The 20,241-nt window shown below is 43.8% G+C and overlaps 1 protein-coding gene across 6 annotated transcripts in view; it reads right to left on the reverse strand.

The window, feature by feature from the left end:
* The window catches only part of LOC137525225 (serine/threonine-protein kinase TAO3), a 278,858-nt gene that overhangs the window by 25,388 nt on the left and 233,229 nt on the right, over positions 1-20,241 (reverse strand). For 5 of the 6 annotated variants that reach the window (XM_068246237.1, XM_068246217.1, XM_068246227.1 and 2 more), the window contains 3 exons: positions 18,778-18,918; positions 2,311-2,514; positions 494-733 (listed from right to left, as the gene is read on the reverse strand). In XM_068246237.1, the coding sequence (XP_068102338.1) occupies positions 494-733; positions 2,311-2,514; positions 18,778-18,918 (585 nt within the window). The remainder of the gene's footprint in view (positions 1-493; positions 734-2,310; positions 2,515-18,777; positions 18,919-20,241) is intronic. The other variant, XM_068246260.1, reaches the window with a different exon arrangement.

A 20,241-nucleotide genomic window follows, 5' to 3' on the forward strand; every position in this document is an offset into this window, starting at 1 on the left:
CCTGCACAGCAGACCGGAGGCACTTGTGGACTAGTGGCTGTGCTTGTGCAGTTGTAGCACAGCCAACATCGTGTGTGAAGAGTGTGGGCTGGGTGTTCCAGAAGGTCCAGGTGAGCGGCGAGGAAGACACAGTAAGATTTTACATGCCCCCCCTTTTTTGCTTTAATATGGATTTCAAATGTATGCTTCAAAGGATATACAATTTTGAAGGAAAAGCTCATTATGTGAATGATTCTGATTACATTCAATATGTTTATACGAATTTGCGTGTCAGATGTCCTATTCTACTGTTCCTGGTAGCACTTTTACTTTACTTCAGTCCTAGCAGTGTAACTATGCATCCATCCATCTGACATGACTTATTGCAAGTATTCTATGATCCATCAGCACCAGGCCTCAACGCCTAAACTTGGCTATTTCATGTGATGCACCCATAAGATGTAATCCAGAGATCACATTACAAAACACAATGAGGTTTGGACAGGATAGTCACCTTGAGATTTTTGGGTTGCTGCCGGAGTTCCATTACATGTTTCCGGTGCAACTCCCTTTCCCTGCGCTTGTTGTATTCCAACTGGTTTTCCAGTTCAGTCTGGTGCTGCAGACGTATAAGGTCCATCCGAAGCTTTTGCAACATATGCAGCTGCCGGTACTCCAGCTCCCGAGTGGACTCGTCGTGCCGGATTAGCATGGCATGCTCCATTTCTTTCTGGGTTCTCTTTTTATTGAGCTCCTGTGGAAACGGAAACCAAGTTCAATTCAAGAATCTCCCCATTCCTACAATCTGTGGCAAGTGGAGTTTGCAGAGTTATGTACAGTAATGAAATTCCTTTTATGCCCCATTCAATCTTGCAATCAACATGGAAAATACATTTTTTATATTGAAAATATAGGCATCGGATAATTTTTGTACCAACTTCACAGCTCTGCTTCAAAGCAATAGGTACCGCAAAAAGCAAAATTTTTAACTCAGAATTCTAAATGAACTGAACAACCTGATACAACACAGACCCAATGCTGTAGAGTTGAATAGCTCATGCTTTAACCAGTTGCGGACCACAGGCTTACACCCCCCTAGTGACCAGGCTATTTGGCCACTGCACCTTTAACAGCTCGATGCAGGGTCGTACAACTTAGCACATGTATACGGTGGCCTGATGAAGGGCATAAAAAAAGCCTGAAATGAACGTGTGTCGTTGCCCAACCTAAATATTTATTGCTCATCACGTCAAGCCAGACCATGGATCTTTAGTAAAGTTTTTGTGACTATTTTTGAATCTTGTATTGTGCCAAAAAATTTTCAACTTTTTGTACTGCAAGATTGTGCTACAGTATTTTTCTTGCAAACTATAGTCCTCTCTAAAGCAGCAAGTGTCTAAGCTACTTACTGGGCATAATGATCTACACAGGGGTCCCCAACCCCCGGCCCACTGGTGGTCCGTGGGCCGATTGCGGGTGGTCCGCGGGTCTAGCCTCTTGCCCCCACCTCCCCCTAGCGGCTGCCGCTGCAGTTACCTTAGCTGGCAGCCGCTTCCTCTCTGCCTCCATGCGTGTTAGTGTGCTTCACAGCAGCGCGCCATTACCAGGAGAACCGCTCTCCTGCTTCCTGCCTCATCACAGCAGCAGCGGGGCGCGCTGCTGTGAAGCACAATAATACGCATGGAGGCAGAGAGGAAGCGGCTGCCAGCTAAGGTAACAGCAGCGAGGGGGGAAGCGTATGCTGGGGCACTATACTACCCATACTGGGGCACTATACTAGCTATACTGGGGTAACTAAACTCCCTATACTGGGGCAAGTATGATTGCTATGCCGCCGCACCCCCTAACCCCCCCCTCCCAGTAACTCGCTGTGCACGACACTGCTCAACCCGGACACCAACCTTCCCCTCCCAAACGCCCCCCCCCCCCCCCAAATTTTGCTCGGATAGCGGTCCCCGGGCCAAAAAAGGTTGGGGACCCCTGATCTACCATATTTTAGCATACCAGAGAATTGCTTTAACTACTCTAGACCATAACAATGTAGCAACACAATTACTCAAAAATCTTTCAACTAAGTAGCGAAGGAGGTATTTTCTGAAACTCAAGCAGTGCTTCATTCATGCAGAGGTATTTATAACACAAACAATCACAAAACTTAACTAAGCTACTACAGCAACAATTTTATTCTTGAAAACTTCCAAACTGAAAAGGTATACTGGTTTATCGGATTATCAATGTACATATTAATCTCAGGAGTATCTAATCAACTTATTAAAATGAAGCCTACAGGGAAATATACAGCAATGCATTAGTATGAAAGTAGAATTATACCTCACGGATGTGCTGCTGCTCAACTTCATGCCTTTTGATCATTATCGTCCTCTTGAAGAGTCGGCAGTTTTTCTCATAATACAGTCTCTGTTGGCTAAGGAGTTGAGCTTCTTCCTCAGCCTGAGTGTGCTGGAGGTTCTCTTTATGCTTTGATATGCGTTCCTGTTTCTCTTTCTTAGGCGTGCTATGGTCCTCGTTCATTTCCTGGGTGCACAAAACCACCAGTAAGGGGTGACATTTTAAATTCTACATTAACAATTATCTGGGTAAGGGAACATGGAAATATATAATGCCCGATCCAATTCACTTTTACTACTAAGTTTTCTCCTAGGTGAGATTTTCACATCTTATCAAAAATGCCATTTAAAGAGGACCTGAACTCTTGCACAGAACAAAAAGGAAAAGAGGAACGCACCCTGTCTGTATTTCCTGTCTAATTCTTCCTTATCTGTGACAAATCACAAGTGTAATTTGGTCTTTACAGCTGTGTCGGCTCAGGAATCTTCTCTGCCATGGCTGCAAATACTGCTAATTTGTAAACACAGGATGTTAACAATATGTCTGCTTCCATGAAAGCAGGAAGTAGACACTGCAGATTTATTGCAGAATTTGTATCAAATGTAAGAAACGAAATTGTTTTCTTTAAAAGGTTATTTATGCTGTTGCGTGTCTTTTAGAGCAGAGAGGAAGTTCTAAGTTCAGGCCTGCTTTAAGCCACCAGAAAGCAAGAAAATACTCAATCATTTTGACAGTACTTTCCACTTTTTGGTCCTTTTTAATTGCAAAGTGTTGAAAAGTAATTTTTAACAGAGATGAAAAATTATCTTCTAGGAGAAAACGCAAGAGAAAAAGGGAATTGGATCAGGCCCATAGGTTTTTTTTTTATATGATGCACTTTGGAGGGTGGAAACCAGTGATATTTAAAGCGGAACTGTAAATTTATTTAAACCAAACAGTTTCACTTACTTGTGCCCTCGCCGGTCCTGCCCGAGCTTCCATTCTCCCACGGGAGCTACTTTCGTCACCGCCGACTTGCAACTGTGCCCCCGGGCAATGTGACGCTTTCTTCGCGTTCCCGCCCGCTATAGCGGGTGGGAAAGCGAAGAAAGCGTCGCATTGCCCCGGGCGCGCAGGCGCAGTTGCCGTTGACTTGTAAGTCGGTGGTAATGAAAGTAGCTCGCGCGGGAGAACGGAGGCTCGGGCAGGACCACCGAGGGCACAGGATGGCTGCTGGGGGCTTGGGGAAGCCCCAGGTAAGTGAAACTGTTTGGTTTAAACAAATTTACAGTTCCGCTTTAAGGCTGGACAAATCCAAGGACCCAGGTCACCAAGGCTTTTTCAAAAATGAAGCTGGCTCTTTACTTATTTTTCCAGTATAGTGCATTTACATTAGATCGGGCTCATGGTTTCTACATAGAACAGGACTTTACTTTTATTACTTTATTACTATCTAATAATTTGAAATTTCTTATAGGCCAGAATGTCAAAGTACATGTCTCTATCCATCTGTATTCTACCAAAAAAAAAAAAAAAAAAAAAAAAAAAAAAGATTGATTCATGGGCCCATATGCAATTAACTTTTTCATCTGAGTTTTCTCATAGGTGATATATTTAAACTTTTCAACAACATGCCTTTTAAGCCACCAGCAAGCAAGAAAATACTACAAATAATTCCAAAAGCACTTTTTCGATTACAAAATGCTGAAAATCTAATTTTAAAAAGGAGGTTGACAATTTATCTCCTAGGAGAAAACTCTGGTGAAAAAGTGAACTGCATATGGCCCATGGCGTTGTGTCAACCTTTAGATGACCTGTTCCTCATCTGGAGAGGAGATTCATCAGGAAGGGTTTTGTAGGAATCATCATAATATTAGCATCAAATTAGAATTAAACTTTACCAAACATTTAAAAGGTACTACAATTTTTGGATATTAGGATTTGAGGCTCAAATTCCTAAAAAAACAAGATATTTATCTCAGTTGTGGGAAGCTTCAAGGTGGTCTAGAGCAGAGTTCCCCAACCCTGTCCTCTAGGCTCACCAACAGTACGTTTTGCAGAAAACCAAAAACATGCACAGGTGAGGTAATTGGTGTGTCAGCCGAGCTGATGAACTACCTCTGCGGATTTCCACAAAACATGCACTGTTGGTGGGCCTTGAGGACAGGGTTGGGAGCACTGGTCTAAAAGCTTCCCGAATCCTCCTACAGCCCACCAATCCAGGGGCCCTCTATACCCATTTTGGCTCAGCAGTTTCATGGATAAACACACACGGACTGGGCATGTGAAAGTAGGGTCCATGCATGCCCAACAGAACAAAGAGCTTGGAGGCATGGAGGAAAAAAAAAGCTGTGCACAAGCAGCTTCTTCTATTGGGCATGAACAGATCTTACTGACACATGCCCTGTCTGAATGCACTTGTCCACGGCTGGGAGCAAAGCCAAAAGATGCAGAGAGAGACCCCAACGTAGAACAGCGTACAGAAATTTTAGTTGACCAAAGACAACCTGATAATTAGATTTTGTGGATATGAAAGGGCATGGTATATATGGTTACATTATTTAGGGCACACTGCCAGTCAGGTTAGGGAACACATAAAACATTAGTAGAAGCTACAAAGACCATAGTCTTAATCTCTCATTGTTTTCTTAATCCTTCAAGGAGGCAAAATGGAGGGTATGAAATGTCATTCTTTGAAGCACATTAAACCCTAATGTGGAGGGAGCCTTCCTTGAAAAAGATCTGGCAATTCTTCATGTAGTGCACTTTAGACTCTGAGGTGCTCTATATTAAAACGGATATTGTTTTATCAAGGGTTGATTTAGAAATTACATATTTTTGCTCTACTGTATTTGTTGGCTCGATTTTTTACTATATTTTTATGTGTCTCTTCACATTTTCCTACCCTATTTTATTTGGATTTTGTGTTCCATAACGATTTAGATTTTATACTATCAGGAAACCCCATTAAGTGTTTATTGAATGTTGAATAGAGAGAGTAGGAGACTGATAGTAAAGGGTTTCTAATGCTATGGGTGTAATATGGTCAATGGTTTTTGTTTTTTTGATTTTAGTTTGTTTCCTTTTCAATGAAGTCATCAGTTACCACAGCAATTGTTGGAAGTTGGAACCCAAGTAGTGGGTGTCAGGAGATAAATTACTGTTCTGCTTAGCTAGTGCAAATGGATAAAGGTAGGTTTATTCTTCTTACCCTCTTCATGGATGGAGGTGCCCTATGAGCAAGTTATTTACCAGAAGTGGAATCTGCACTTGTATCATTGACAGGGTTGTAGCTCTATGGCTGTTTTCATTGTGACTTTGGTAATGAAGTGATGATGTGGTCATTACCCTATTTTTGGAAACCTGGTGGACATGTTTTATTGCCGAAAGTTTTGAATCAGGATGATGCTATTTGTTGGCCAACTTTAAGATTTTATTCACTACAAAAGGATGTGGAGTCTGAAGAAGGTTTGTTAGAATGGTTTGCTCTTTGAATAATTTAAAAATCATAACCTGTATATAAATGTTATTGAGATGTCAAATTCAAATGGACAATAAAGGGCTACATGGAACAGGTTTGCTAATCCCTAAAATTAAGTTATTTACCAAAAATAAATAAGACCTCATGGGAATTTCTAACATGCCCAACAATGTCTAAAATGGAAGGATCGTAAATCCAGGATTATCTCAGACAAATTGGTTACACAGAACAGATATATTAATTTAGGCTGGTAGAGAAGTTCATCAATTAAATTCAGACAAAATCAGACATGCTCAAAAAAAAAAAAAAAAAGTCATCTGTTTGATCCTCGATCTACAGTTTTGAACAGCTGTATAAATTTGGTTTCCCACATCACTCTATCCTTCTGTGATTTGGAGTAACTCATAAGTACAGTAACCTGAAGGCTACGTAAGCTGTGTCCTTCAAAATAGAGATGGGTTGGTACAGCCATATCAGTTCACTTGTTAATAGTGAACATGTGCATGTTCATTCAAAGGTGCAAACCTCTCCCTGGTTTTCCCACATTTAGGCCCAGTGCACACCGAGCAGTTTTAGCAGCGATCCGCCAACCGCATCCGCCTGTGAAAACGCTTGGCTAATGTATTTCAATAAGATGGTGCACACCAGCGGTTTGAGGTTATTAGCAAACTGCAAACATGCCCCCTGCTGCACGTTTGCGGTTTGCAGAAGCGTTTCTGCCTCAATGTAAAGTATAGGAAAAACGCAAACCACTCAGGAAAATGCTACATCAGAGCGGTTTTCCAGGTGTTTCTGTTACAGAAGCTGTTCAGTAACCGCTTTTGCTGTAACAATATTTGTAATCTGCTACACAAAAACTGTCTTAAAAACACTAGGCATGTTTATAAAACGTCTCTAAACATGCCTAGAATCGCTCTGAAATCTGCTCCAAAAACCGCTAGCGTTTTGAGGATCTGCTAGCGGTTTTGGTGTGCACTGGGCCCAAGTCCTGTGGGGCATTTAGCACAACATGATCAGGTATGCCAGGTTGGTCACAGGACAAAGTTCTTTGTATTCTGGTGATCTTAAACTTGATATCATATTGGTAGAATAGATGTGTGTGCAGGTCTCGCACCTTCTCTGCAGGTAAGGAGAGTATTACCATAGAAATGAACACTACTGCACCTTTTGAACTGGAACACCTTGGCCAGCACTGCAAGGTGGTATCAATTAGGATCCTTGGCAGCGTCAGCCATCACTGCCGGTTTCTTTCACAAAGAACTGGGCCATCACTGCTGACCCTTCACCTCCCTCCCCAAACATGATGAATGCCAAGTGCTTCTGTTGGCATCGTAATATGGTAGCCTCGGCTTCTAGGCTCTTGAACATTTACTCCCCCCTCCCCCCTTTAATCTCACCATCCAACCCCCTCCTTCCAGTACCTTTATGATCCAAACCAAATCCAAATATGCCCCCCCCCCCCCAAAAAAAAAAAAAAAAACACACACACACACACACACACACACACACACACTTTGTACTTGGCTAAATAAATAATTCAGATTCTGACGTCCCAATCTGCACTATTCTATTTCGTCTTATTCAAGGAGCTTCTGAAAATCAGCGGTTTTGGATTGAGTGGCTGTTGATATGAAAAGAGGGGAGGTACAAAGTATTTCTTTCTCAGTCTGTCATCCTTATGTAAAACGGACGAACGTTTGTTTTCAATATTTTTTTCCTCCAGATGGGGAGTAGGGGCCCTTCTCTGGGTGCTGCTTGAATTGCAGGTGGTCACTCAGAGTGCTATATGCTTATCAAGGTGGTTGTTTCTGTCACATCAAAACAGATCCAGTGGCAGCTTATAAAATCTAAAATGGCCACACACTATAGCAGTTACATCCATAACCATTCAAATTGAATATGAATGTAATGGTTATTGATGTAACCGCTATGTAATAATAATTTAAAAAAATTTACACTACTACATTTCTAGTGCGCACGCACAGTACTTCTGCAGCCTGTCAAGTTGTACCAAAGACACAACCGTGTCCAGAAACTAAACAGTGAACAGGGGTGGAACAGCAGGATGGACAAAGGACCAGGACGGTTCTATGGCATCCAGAGCCTTCCCACTACTAGGGGTGGCCCTGATTAGGAGAACACATGGAGAAGCATATGATCGGTTTGATCAGCTGATAGATTTGTAAGGTCCTGATTTGCTGTGATGACTTCCTGGCTTAACACTTGATCAGGGCCAGCAAATCATAACCTTACAAATCTATCAGCTGATCAAACTGATCACATGCTTCTCCATGAGTTCTAAGCAGGGCCATCCTTACCCACTACATAGGTAAGTACGTAACCCAGGGGGATGTCAACTTTAAACCCTGTTTAAAGTGAAAACAAACCTAATGAATAAAATTGCTTATTTTGTTTTACAATATTCATTTATAATTATTTAGTTGCTGTGCCCATTGTAAAATCTTTCCTCCCCATTTCTTCTCCCGGATTTACATTTTAATCACAGATGGCAAGATCTTTACTGCTGGCAGGTGCATCATTGCGGAAAGTGTTTCCCCTGTGTCCCAAAGCAAGTAGAAATATCTAAGCTCCCAGAATGCTCTGGGAAAGAGAATTCTGCATAGCTAAACATCCTAGGCTGTTACATCACTGGGAGGGGGCTGGACTGCAAACCAATATATGCATACCCTATTTTTCGGCATATAAGACACTCCGGATTATAAGACACCTAGGTTTAGAGGGCAAAAACCAGGAAAAAATATATATTAAACCTGGTGCTTCCATGGTCCAGGAGCGTCTTAAAGAGGTTTTCTCCCAATTACTGTGGCCTCCTTTTCTCTGTGTGTAATCATGTCCTTCTTTGCTTTCCTATGTTTCCCTGTGTCCTTCTTGGTCTCCGTGTGTCCTTTCTCTCCTGTGTCTTCTTCTGTCCTTTTAGCCCCCGGTCCACTTCTGACCTTGTGTCCTCCATTGTCCCCTTCTGTTCCCCAGTGTCATCCTCTACTCCTGTGTCCTCATTTGTCATACTCTGTCACCCCCCCGCCATGTCTCCTCTGCTCCCTGTGTATAAATATAATTAACAGCAATTACAGAACTCTCCTCTCCTGCGTGACTCCCACTAATTGTATTTACACACGTGGAGCCGAAAAGACATGCGGGGGAGCTGGAGGACAACAGAGGGGGAGAATACAGTGAGTACCCGACGTCGCAGCATGTCAGCGTTTCTTATTGGCATATAAGACGCAGAGTCTTTTTCTCCACATTATTTTGTCAGAAAAATAAAGTGTCTTATATGTCGAAGCATACGGTAAATATAGGAAGTGTTTCTGATGCTGAAGACAGGATAATTAATGTACAACTGGGTATCCTGAAAAATTTACTACATTCTAGTTTATGTCACTATGGTGCTGCTAATGTAAGTTTGACTGTGGGATGGAAAATGACATTTCTGTGCAAGGAAAGGTGGTTGTCCTTACTTGGAGAAAAATGTCATCTATAAAGCAAAGATGGAACATTGTTGTTTTGTGTGACTTGTATAGATGGATTGTCCTTTGACTTCGGTCAGGAAAAATTTGCATACTATGATGCAAGCCGTGATGGGTAAGAATTCATTTTTATCACTCCAGCAACATACCATGCAGGCAAGTTCAGATCTTGAAGGTATTTTGGACAGACCATAATACAATCATATTAAGGGATGATATTTATTAGTAGCAAGAACTGTTCCATCTTGCACTGAGCTCAGCCACCATTTGGAGATGGGCCACTAACAACCTACTGGCAGCCACAGGTCCTGTGCCCACTATTGGTGTGGAATCTCTGTACACCAACATGTCCCAAGAGGATGGTAGTGTGGCCTGCATAAAATCTTTGAGGTACCTATATTGCAGTTGTGGAAATGATAAAATTCGTTCTTAATCACAATTTTTGGACAATATCACTATATGCAGCAGATGGGAGATGCAAAGGGTTCATGGTTTGTCCCACAGTAAGCCAATCCTTTAAGGCTGCTTACACACGTTAGTGCGCCTGTAACGCTCCCCCAACGCACAGCAATGTAACACAAGTGGGCTGTTCACACAGCCCACGTTGCATTACATGTAACGCTGTACGTTGCCCGGAAAGTGCAGCATGCTACGGCGTTAGAGCGGCTATAGCCGCGTTAGACCAGTGTTCTCCCCAGGACCTATTAAGTGGGCGGGCCGCCCGGCTGTTTTGAAACCCCGCCCGGGTGCTCCAAGGCCCGCCTGCATCACATGCTTATGTGCGCTGCCGTCTGCTCGCATAGAGCGGGTCTCCCTCTGAATTGCAATCCCTAGTTCCGGCTGCGCTGCTCTCCTGGCGCCTGTAGAGTTGTCATATCTTAAGAGCAGCGGCAGCCTCCTTGAAGTAGTAGCGCTTGTCCACAGCACCCTGTCCTGCCGCTCTGCTGGAACGTTGTGACCCACTTCCTCAGCCCGCTGATGCCTGGCTTCTGATTGCAGTACGGCTTTACGCTGAGTATCTTCACAGCCATGATCGGCTGCGAGGAGTATACACGTGCTGCAGGCAGCCCAGGGGAGCCACTGGCCAGGCCACTGTACGGACGGGAGGGTGGGTGAGAGTACTGGAGGGGACCGGAGGATGTGCTCCCTAGTTCCGGCTGCGCTGCATCATATAGCGCATTACTGCACATCACTTCTCTCCCATATCCCTGCGGCAGCGATCTGAAGATCGGACAGAACTCTACAGGCAGGAAGCGCAACCGGAACTAGGGAGCACATCCTCCGGTCCCCTTCAGTACACCCACCCTCCCGTCCGTACAGTGGCTCCCCTGGGCTGCCTGCAGCACGTGTATACTCCTCGCAGCCGATCATGGCTGTGAAGATACTCAGCGTAAAGCCGTACTGCAATCAGAAGCCGGGCATCAGCGGGCTGAGGAAGTGGGTCACAGTGTTCCAGCAGAGCGGCAGGACAGGGTGCTGTGGACAAGCGCTACTACTTCAAGGAGGCCATTCAGCTCATCCTCGCGGCTGCCAATGGGGGTGAGCAGGGGGAGGGGGTGACATTGGGAAATGTTAAGGCATAGCTCCCACCTGTTCCTCTTTGGGAGCCCTGTCCCCGTCCCTCTCTCCTCATTTGTCCCTCTCTCCTCATTTGTCCCTCTTTCTATGTAATATATTTATCTATCTCGACTAAAAATGTGTTTGACTGTAAATTTTATTCCCATCCTTTAAATTGATAATGTTAAAATGGTAAAATGTTACTATGAAACATGAGGAACATGAAGGAAAATGAACCAGGATAAAAAGGACAAGGGTGGTTTGAATTATAAAACAACGTATTTTTCTTATGAAATCTTTATGGTATGCATGAATAGGGTTGTGATAGGGGTGTGGCAGGGGCATGGCTTAAGTGTCCCTCTTCCTCATCTCAAAAAGTTGGGAGGTATGGTTAAGGGGAGGAAGCAGTGTTAAAGTGCAAGCATACTGGATCAGGGCAGAGGGGTACCCTATACTGCAGGGTGTAAGAATCATAGAATGGTTGTGTATTTATAAATAGAATGGTTGTAGTAATGCTGCAATGTATGTGCTGTAATGTAGGGTGATGGGATGTGATCACTAATAAGCTGTAGGTCGGTGCAATCATGTGGAGTGTGGCGGGTGATGTAAGGGGGCATACTGAAGTGCAGTAATATGTGGAATGTGTGATAGTGGTACAGTATTGTATGAAATGTGTCTGAGAGTGCAATAACCTATGTTATAAGGTAATAGTATTGTTTGAGTTGTCTATTGGGAGATAGGTGGAGCTGCAGTAAAGTATTAGGTGAGAGTAATGGGGGTGAAGGGACGCATGGTGATAGGGAGTGCAGTAATGCATGGGACGTGATAGGGGGTGCAGGGATGAATGTGATGTGATAGGGGGTGCAGGAATGCATGGGCCATAATAGGGGTTGCAGAGGACGTGATAGGAGGTACAGGGATGTCCTATGCTGTAAGCAGAGTTGCCGGCCCTGCTTTCCCCTGTTTGCAACCCACCCGGCTACTTTTTCATGCCACCCGGCTGGAAAAAAATTCTGGGGAGAACACTGTAGACTGTTTACACATGCGCAGTAGGGGGCGGAGAGGAGGCGGGGAGAGGCAGCTACAGTAGCTGCGCACATGGCTACTTAATATTCACTGCACTGGCGGCCGTTGATTGGCCGGCGGGACCACGTGATGCGGAGTGTCTCGCTCCGCGTCACGTGGGTCCCGCCGGCCAATCAGCGCCACTCTGGGAGACTTTATCGGAATAGAGCCGCCTAACGCGGCTCACTCTACCGTCGGCTCTTGCAGCACCATACGTTGTGTTAGGTGCACGTTGTGCGACCTTAACGTGGCACCTAACGCAACGTCTTGGTGTGCAAGTAGGCCTAAAGGCAAAAATCAAAGGAATATTTTAGTGCATGTCGCACAAAAGCCATTGCCAGTTGTGGAAATGATAGAATTCATTCTTACGCAAAATTATTTAAACTCTGGACAATTAATCTTTCGCTATATGCAGAATGGGGGGGGGGGGGGGAGTGGGCAAAGGGTTCATTGTCTGCACCACAGTGAGACAATCGTTTCATGGCAAAAATCAAAAGGAATATTTTAGTACAAGTCACACATAACCCATGACATTTTAAGATGATACTTTGATTATTTGGTGTGTAACCAAGGACAACCTTCCCAATTTCACAGAAATGTCAATTGATTCCATCCTTTTAAAATTAGGGGTGTCAAACGTGGGCCAATCTCACCACTTAAGTACCAGTGGTCTTTGCCCCCTTAACAGCCAGAGACTACTGCTACCAGAAACCGCTGGATACAGACAAATCGCCGCACAAACCCGTCACAACTGCTGTCCCCGCCGCACACCAGTAACCTCTGGCCACCCACTCTGCCTCTTTCATTGGCTCCCAACCGTGTCATCAATGTAAGCCAATGGGAGATGCTTACATTGATGAAAGGGTTAGGAGCCAATGAAATTGGCTCCCGACCTGCTCACATGGCTCTGCCGTCAAAGACTTTTATTAGTGAGAACGTGTGGCGGCGAGTTGAAATGGCAGGTATTAGGGGACCAAAACAGGGCGTAGATTTCAATCACAGCTGTCCATAAGCGATTATTGTCTAATGGCCACCTTATGTCCAACGGCCCCCTCCCTTCCCTATATAGTTCCCTGGTGTTGAGTTGCTATCCTCTATACAGTTCCCTTGGGTTTAATGCCTCCCCCTTCCCCAATACAGCTCCCTGGTATCTAGTGGTCCTCCATCCCTCCCCTATGTGTTAAGTGCTCCCTGGTGTCCTCCTCCCTGGTGTCAAGTGCTTTCCTCCTCTCTCCTCCATATGGCTTCCCTGGTGATTTAGGGCTTCTCCTCCAATATAGCTTCCCTGCTGATCTAGAGTGGGACAAACATAATGAAAATTGGGGAAACCACTTGGGGGCCAAATTTGATTGTTTTGCAGGCCAGATTTGGTCTGCGGGCTGAAGTTCGACATTAAGCTCTGAATGTAAGCTACTCTCCCACAGATTTTTTTTTTTCTGGATACGAAGATATACATCAGGAAAAATAACCTACAAAGCTCTATATAACAGAAACCTACAGATCGACCCACACAACTCAGGAATGACAGTTTCCATCATATGCACAAAAAATCCCATAATAGCAGCCAAGCTATAAGCAGCTATACTGCTACCCAACCTGTTCAGATGTAACATATAGGAACAACCACATGGAGTACCTTAAGAGGACCCTCATTAAACAAGAATACAGCCCTCAAAATGACTAGTGTCCAAATCAAAGAGGCAAAAATTCACAGAAAAGACCTTCTGAACGAGAGCCCATCCCACTGGTTCTAACCTATAACCCATGTCTGGAAGTCTCAAGAATGTTTGCAAAATAATTCAAACCATTTTACACAAGGATGAAAGACATATGACAGCCACCCAATTTAAACACCTGATAATCTGAAGCTCCTTGAATATGCCAGTGCAGAATGGAACATTACACACACCTATTTCACTGAGAGGATATATAAAAAAAAAGGTTCACCACGAGAGTACAGAAAACAAGGCAACGTTTTCTGTGAATCAACCAGCCCGAGTGTTAAATGCCCCAACAGAACTTTGCGTAACGAACAGGGCCATCTCTGCATCAATAAATTAACATGCCCAGGTTCACTGTTAAAGCAAGCATGGAGTGAGGGAAATATAGAGGCTGCCATATTTATTTCTTTTTAAACAATGCAGATTGCCTGGCTGTCCAGTTGATCATCTGCTTTTAATACTTTAGCCATAGACTCTGTACTAGCATGCAGATCAGGAGCTTTGACTGAAGTCTCATTGGATTAGCTGCAAGCTTGTTTCAGGCGTGTGATTCAGACTCTACTGCAGCCAAAGATCAGTTGAACTGCCAGGCAACATACATTGTTTATAAGGAAATAAATATGGCATGTGCTTCTCCCTTTAGATGTACTTTAATAAACTGATCTACCAGTAGCCTTTATATTACTGTACATATGAGTGGCGTCAAATCACAGAGGGATAGAGTGATATGGGAAATCAAATTTATACAGGGGTTCAGAACTGCAGATAGATAAAACAGAGATGATTTTTTTTGAGCTTGTTGGATTTCGACTGAATTTAGTCAGCATAACTTTTCTTTCAGCTATAAATATTATGACAGATAAGCTGGTTGCACAGAGCACAGTGAATCCTGGATTTACAATCATGTCCAAGGTCTTATCTGGAAGGTTATTTGAGGTAGGCCAACCTTGTATTGCAAATGGAGCATGGGCACCAGTATATTCAGCAAACCTTGTGGTTTATTGCACATATGGTGTGTAAAAAAGCAATAGCAACATTGCACATAAATATTAAAACATCATAGTACTTCACCAGTCCAGATGACCCACAAACAAGAACCTATTTATTTGTGGAAGGGGCAGGGTTCCACCAGCAGCGCTTCTGGACCATTTGCTGATCGCCGGCAACCAGAAAAACACTAGGAGAGTGGAACCCAATGGGGAGATTCCACTACAGCAACTGGATTTCTGTGGTGCCTCCTGCAATTTCTCAGCAGACTGTGCAAAATCGCACATTCCTTCAAAATCTCTTGGTAAAATGTAAAGAAAATTGCAGTCGCAAAACTTAGTGATTGTGATTACCGTTTCGTAATGGAATCGAGCCCTTAAAGTCGATGGGAATCATTTAAAAATAAAAAAAATCAGCCAGATATTTACCTAAGTAGAGGGAAGGCTCTGAGTCCGATAGAGCCTTCCCGCTCCTCTCTCGGTCCCCGTTCCAGTGCTGGCTTCCCCATAGTAGTATTCAACCAATTTGGTCAAATACGGCTCTCTCCGCCGCCGAATGGAGGTTTGGAAGTCTTCGGGCCCCCTTGAGTGCTCCTGAAGACAGGCCACTCCATACTGCGCACGCCCGAGCGCCCTGTTTCGTGTTTGCAGTATGGAGCTGCCTGTCTTTGGGAGGGCTCGGCTCCAGAACACTTCTGAAGTCCCCCGTGGCAGCGAATTGAAATGAGGAAGCTATCGCTGCAACGACAGGACCGGGAGAGAAGTGGGAAGGCTCTATAGGACCCTTAGGTAAGTATCTGGCGTTTTTTTTGTTTGTTTTTTCTCAATGATTCCAAATGATTTTAAAGAGAACCTAAGATTAATGCATATGCTCCATTTATACTTACCTGGGGCTTTCACCAGCCCCATGGAGGTGCAGGGGGTCCCTCGCCACCCTCTTTGGACCCTTTGCTCTGCAGACATCTCTAATGATCCAGCCAGCTGTGCTCTTCTGCGCATGCGCGGCTAGGCTGCACGTGTGGCCCCTGTGGTGCTCCTGCACAGGCGCAGAAAGCTCCCGGGTGCGGGAGTGCAAGCGTAGCAGAGCATGCGCTGAAGTCCACAACTGGCCAGATTACCGGAGGAGATAGTGGCCGAACAGAGGGGCTGAAGAGGATGGCGAGGGACCCCATGCAAGAAGCTCCAAGTAAGTATAAATACAGCATGTGCATTCATCTCAGGTACCCTTTAACAAATTCACTTACATTTAAGGGATTAGCAAACATGCTCCACGCAACCTATTGATATCCACTTGTATTTAAATGGACTAAATATAGATGTATTTTAAACACACACGCAGTTTATCACCACAAATAAAGGCCAAATGCCGGAGAGCGTATTGGAGCATGCTGGTGGATGCAGTGTGTGCACTTGAAACATAGTTACCTCTCCCCACTCCATATCGCATCCTTGCATTTCCCCTGCAGCTTCTGAAATGGCTGCTAGAGGTCCAGATTGACCGTCATGTGACCACAGTTATCCTGGAGCTCTAGCTGCCAGTTCAGAAGCTGTCGGGGAGATAGAGGTTGCAAGCTGGAGCAAGGAGGGCTAAATATACTTACCGGTGCACTTCCAATGCATGCTTTACATATGGGGCATCACACATAGTATTTCACCTGCAGATAACCCCCATCACCCCTTTCACAGAAAATATAGGTGTAAAAAAGTTGCCTTATCCACAGTGATATACACGCATGTGTGTAGTTAAAAAACAAAAAAAAACTTTTTTTTTTTCAACTAAGTTGGTCCTGCAGTGCGGTACCAGCAGAGAATGCCGTACTGAAAGAAGCTATGCATGGCATACCTGCACTCCTCCTCCATTGCGACACATCGCCATTGCAACGGCTGATGTGTGACTCATAACTAGACCCAAACTGTGCAGCTTTCACTGGTCTGAACACACTGATGTCACAGTGACTGCCAGCGTGTTCAGGCCAGTGAAGGATGTATAGTTTGGGTCCATTTGTGAGTGATGCATCAGCTGGTGCCATGGCAACATCACTACGAAGAAGGAGTGTGAATATGCCTTGCAGAGCTTCCTACTGGACACCACCTCCTGCTTGCACAGCAGAAACAAATAAGTAATATAATAAATAAATGAATATATATTTAGAAATATGCCATGCCACTTTAATAAACCTCAATAATATGTATTTATATTAGGGAGGGAAAAAATATCTGTGCTTCCTTCTGATGTTAAAACGTAGACAGAAAGCTTACTCTATGAATCTTAACTTTGTCCAATAGATGGTACCACCCAGATTCAAAAACTTCCTTCCTCAACTGATGGATAGCACAGTGCAATACTCTGCTGCTACTAATATATTTTATTGACAAATTATGGCTATATTATGGCTATATTATCTTCTCTAAATTAAGACTTTTTATTGAAAAATATGTATGTCTACGCTTCTGGGGGGGAGGCACTGAATTAAAAACGTAAACTGCCTGGAGATTGGCATACAGCTCATTCTTCAAGAGACCTAGATGGGGGTGGGGGGGGTGGATAAACTGCAGGATTCCGAGGGGAAAGGGAGGTACAGATTTACTCCATAAGACTTGCAGCAATGTAATGTGATTACAGCAAAAGGAAAGGCAATAGGGTTCCAGTAAGTACATTAACCTCTATGCAAACCTCAAATTTCGGTTTTGTTTGATTATATGTACGGCAAATCATCATTTTTGTCTTTCAAAAATTATTTATGGTTTTCGTCATTAGCCCTTTGACTGGTTACAGATCTACTCTGTGTATATGGTTCTAGTTGTAAAGCTTGTACAAATATTACATTCTGCTACCTAAATAGATCATATATCATTGTAATTGGCAACAAGCTAACATCTGTATAAATTACCACAATCCTACAGTATTGATCCTGCTCAGGAAAATAACATGTGGGTGCTGACAGCCTCTCGCTCCTCCAAATCTCCATTGTATAGGACATTACATGTCACTTAGTCAAAGAGTGCAAGGCATTCCATGCACGTAGGCAGATACCAGTATAATACCTAGTATATGTGCCTATCCTGAGTAACGGAATTCATTTATTGATCTGAAAACAAAGGTGGAACCTGGGAAGTTTCTTTGATTTCCTATACATATTGGGGGAATCAACTCTGAGAATGTTGTACACTTCTATACACTTTAGACTCCCAACAAACCTTGCAAATTCTAAACACAGCATTGATATACCAATAGTTTACATTATATACACAGCATACACTATAACATAAGCAAGACATCTCTTATTCTGGATATACAGATACTAAATGATTCACATATTTACCTTGCATTGAGCAACAACCATAAACGTTATGGAGTTACTCACATGCCCCCAACAAATCTCTTAAAAAAAGCCTTTCAATCCTAAATCAACAAAGTGATCCATCAATGGAGTAGCCTCCTTTTTTTTCAAACTTTCACTTTGTTTTTAGCATTGACTGGTTTTATCCATTAAAAAAGTGCACGATGTATTCCCCACAAAAATACTCAACATTATTTTTGAGGCTTTTGCAAATCTAACACCTCTATGAAGGAGAGAAATCCCATGCAGAGAGGAATGGTGATACTTTCAGGAAGGCTCCCTCTGGTTCCTAGGCTTCCTTTTCCCTGTAGCTTGGCATGTCTGTCCACCCAACAACTTCTTGTCACATTAATAAGTGCATAACGGCTCTGTCCGTCAAAGCCACCTCCTTACCTTACTAGAATGCAGAGTACTGAAATGGGCTGGACTGACAGCCATGTCAAAAATGTGGCTGCAGGATCCCCATAAAGATCACAGCCATACCAAAGGAAGAAGGAACCTGCCAAAGAAAGATGAAGAGCACTGGGGACCAGAGGGAGACTTCCTGGGGATCGGTTCTCCTTATTTTTGTGGAGCAGACACATACTTTGCTTTGAAGGACTTATCATGCGATTTTGGAAACTATGTACTGTTAAGTAGAGGATAAACACATAAAGGAGACCTTAAACCAGTAAGGCCACAGGATCCTGAAACCGTAGAGCTGAAAAGTAGAAGCATTCTATGTGAAGAACGTGACATGGTCAATCTTGCAGATACAGGAACTACATTTTGAAGATTTTAACCAATTATATTTGTAAAAGAATTGGATGACGCTTCCCAGTGCCAAAAGCTTACTGCTGAACATGCCTCTTTAATCTTTTCCTTGCAAATCTTGTACTGCTTTTTCTGACTTTCTAAGAAGGATGTTAAGTCTTTCTTTTGCTGGGCTGAAATCTGTTGCTGAAATTTCCTTTCATCCGCTGCAGCCATCTTTGCCTGTGAACAGAAACACAAAAGAAAGTTACTACTACACTCGGAAATCTCAAACTTCTTTTACTGACTTTATTTTACAGCAATTAATTATTTGTTTATATTGCACCAACATCTTCCGTAGAACGATATATAGTATATATGGACATGCAGAAGTACAAATACATATATTGTTGATGTGTGGTTTGAGACATTACCAATACTGGTACATGCTAATTAGATCAGAATAAGAAACACTAGGAGGAGGTCCCTGCCCTTGCGAGCTTACAATATAGAGGGTAGTGGGTTGGAGTATTAGGGAAGGAGACACAAGGGTTAGCAGATGAGGCAGAAAACCTACAATGCTACCTACAGCAAATTGTAGGCTTGTCTGAAGAGGCTAGTTGTACACCAGGCTACAGCGTTGTGATGCTCCGCCCCCTCGCATCGCAAGAAACTACTTTCATATGACCCCGCAGCAGAGTGCCCTGACAGGGTCATATGCATAGCGCCACCTCCCCGCATGCCCTTCGTCTCCCCTCACCCAGTGATGTACTGCCTTGCTGGAAAGGAAGTACATTACTGGGATTCTCAGCTTCCTCGTCGTATTTGCGTCTTTCTGTGCATGCGCGCCGCCACCAACGTATTTAACATTTCTGCATCACCCACAGACTTCCATGCATTCCGTTGACGCAGTAGTCAGACGGTAACACCCTTTTAACATTGCGGCCGCGATTCGGAAACATCCAGTACAACGCAACACAGTTAGTGTGCTAGGCTCCATACGCTTTATTTGCTGATGCGTTACCCTGCATGCAGAAAGGGTAATGCAACACAAAAAAGTGCCCTAGAGTAAAAGGGGCCTGAAGGTTTCCTGGCTCAGAGCATGATGAAAGGACGGTTTACAAATATGAATTAAAAAGTGAAGCTACTTACAGTGTTCTCCTCAGAAACTATTTCCAGCCGGGTGGCATGAAAAAGTAGCCGGATGGGGCACAACCAGGTGAATGCAGGGCAGGAACAGCTCTGCCTTCAGTATAGGGGGAGGATGAGAATGCGAGCCGATCAAAGTTGGGTGCTTACCAAAATTAGCCGGGTGGGGCACCCGGCTAAGAGAGCCTGGGGAGAACACAGTACATATTTACTTCACCTTGATACGGACGACTCCTAGTAGAGCAGAATTTCCTCTGCATAAATGTTATGGCTTCAGTGACACTGCTTGCTTGGACAGAGTCGTCCTGCAAACTCACGCATTTTTATTTGGTGACATTTCAAACTCTTAGTGGAGTATAAGTTTCAGGTAACTGTACACTAAAGTTTCAGATAAAGCGGGCAAGCTGAAAACTGAAT

The sequence above is a fragment of the Hyperolius riggenbachi genome, chromosome 1, assembly GCF_040937935.1.
Source record: "Hyperolius riggenbachi isolate aHypRig1 chromosome 1, aHypRig1.pri, whole genome shotgun sequence".
NCBI lineage: Eukaryota > Metazoa > Chordata > Amphibia > Anura > Hyperoliidae > Hyperolius > Hyperolius riggenbachi.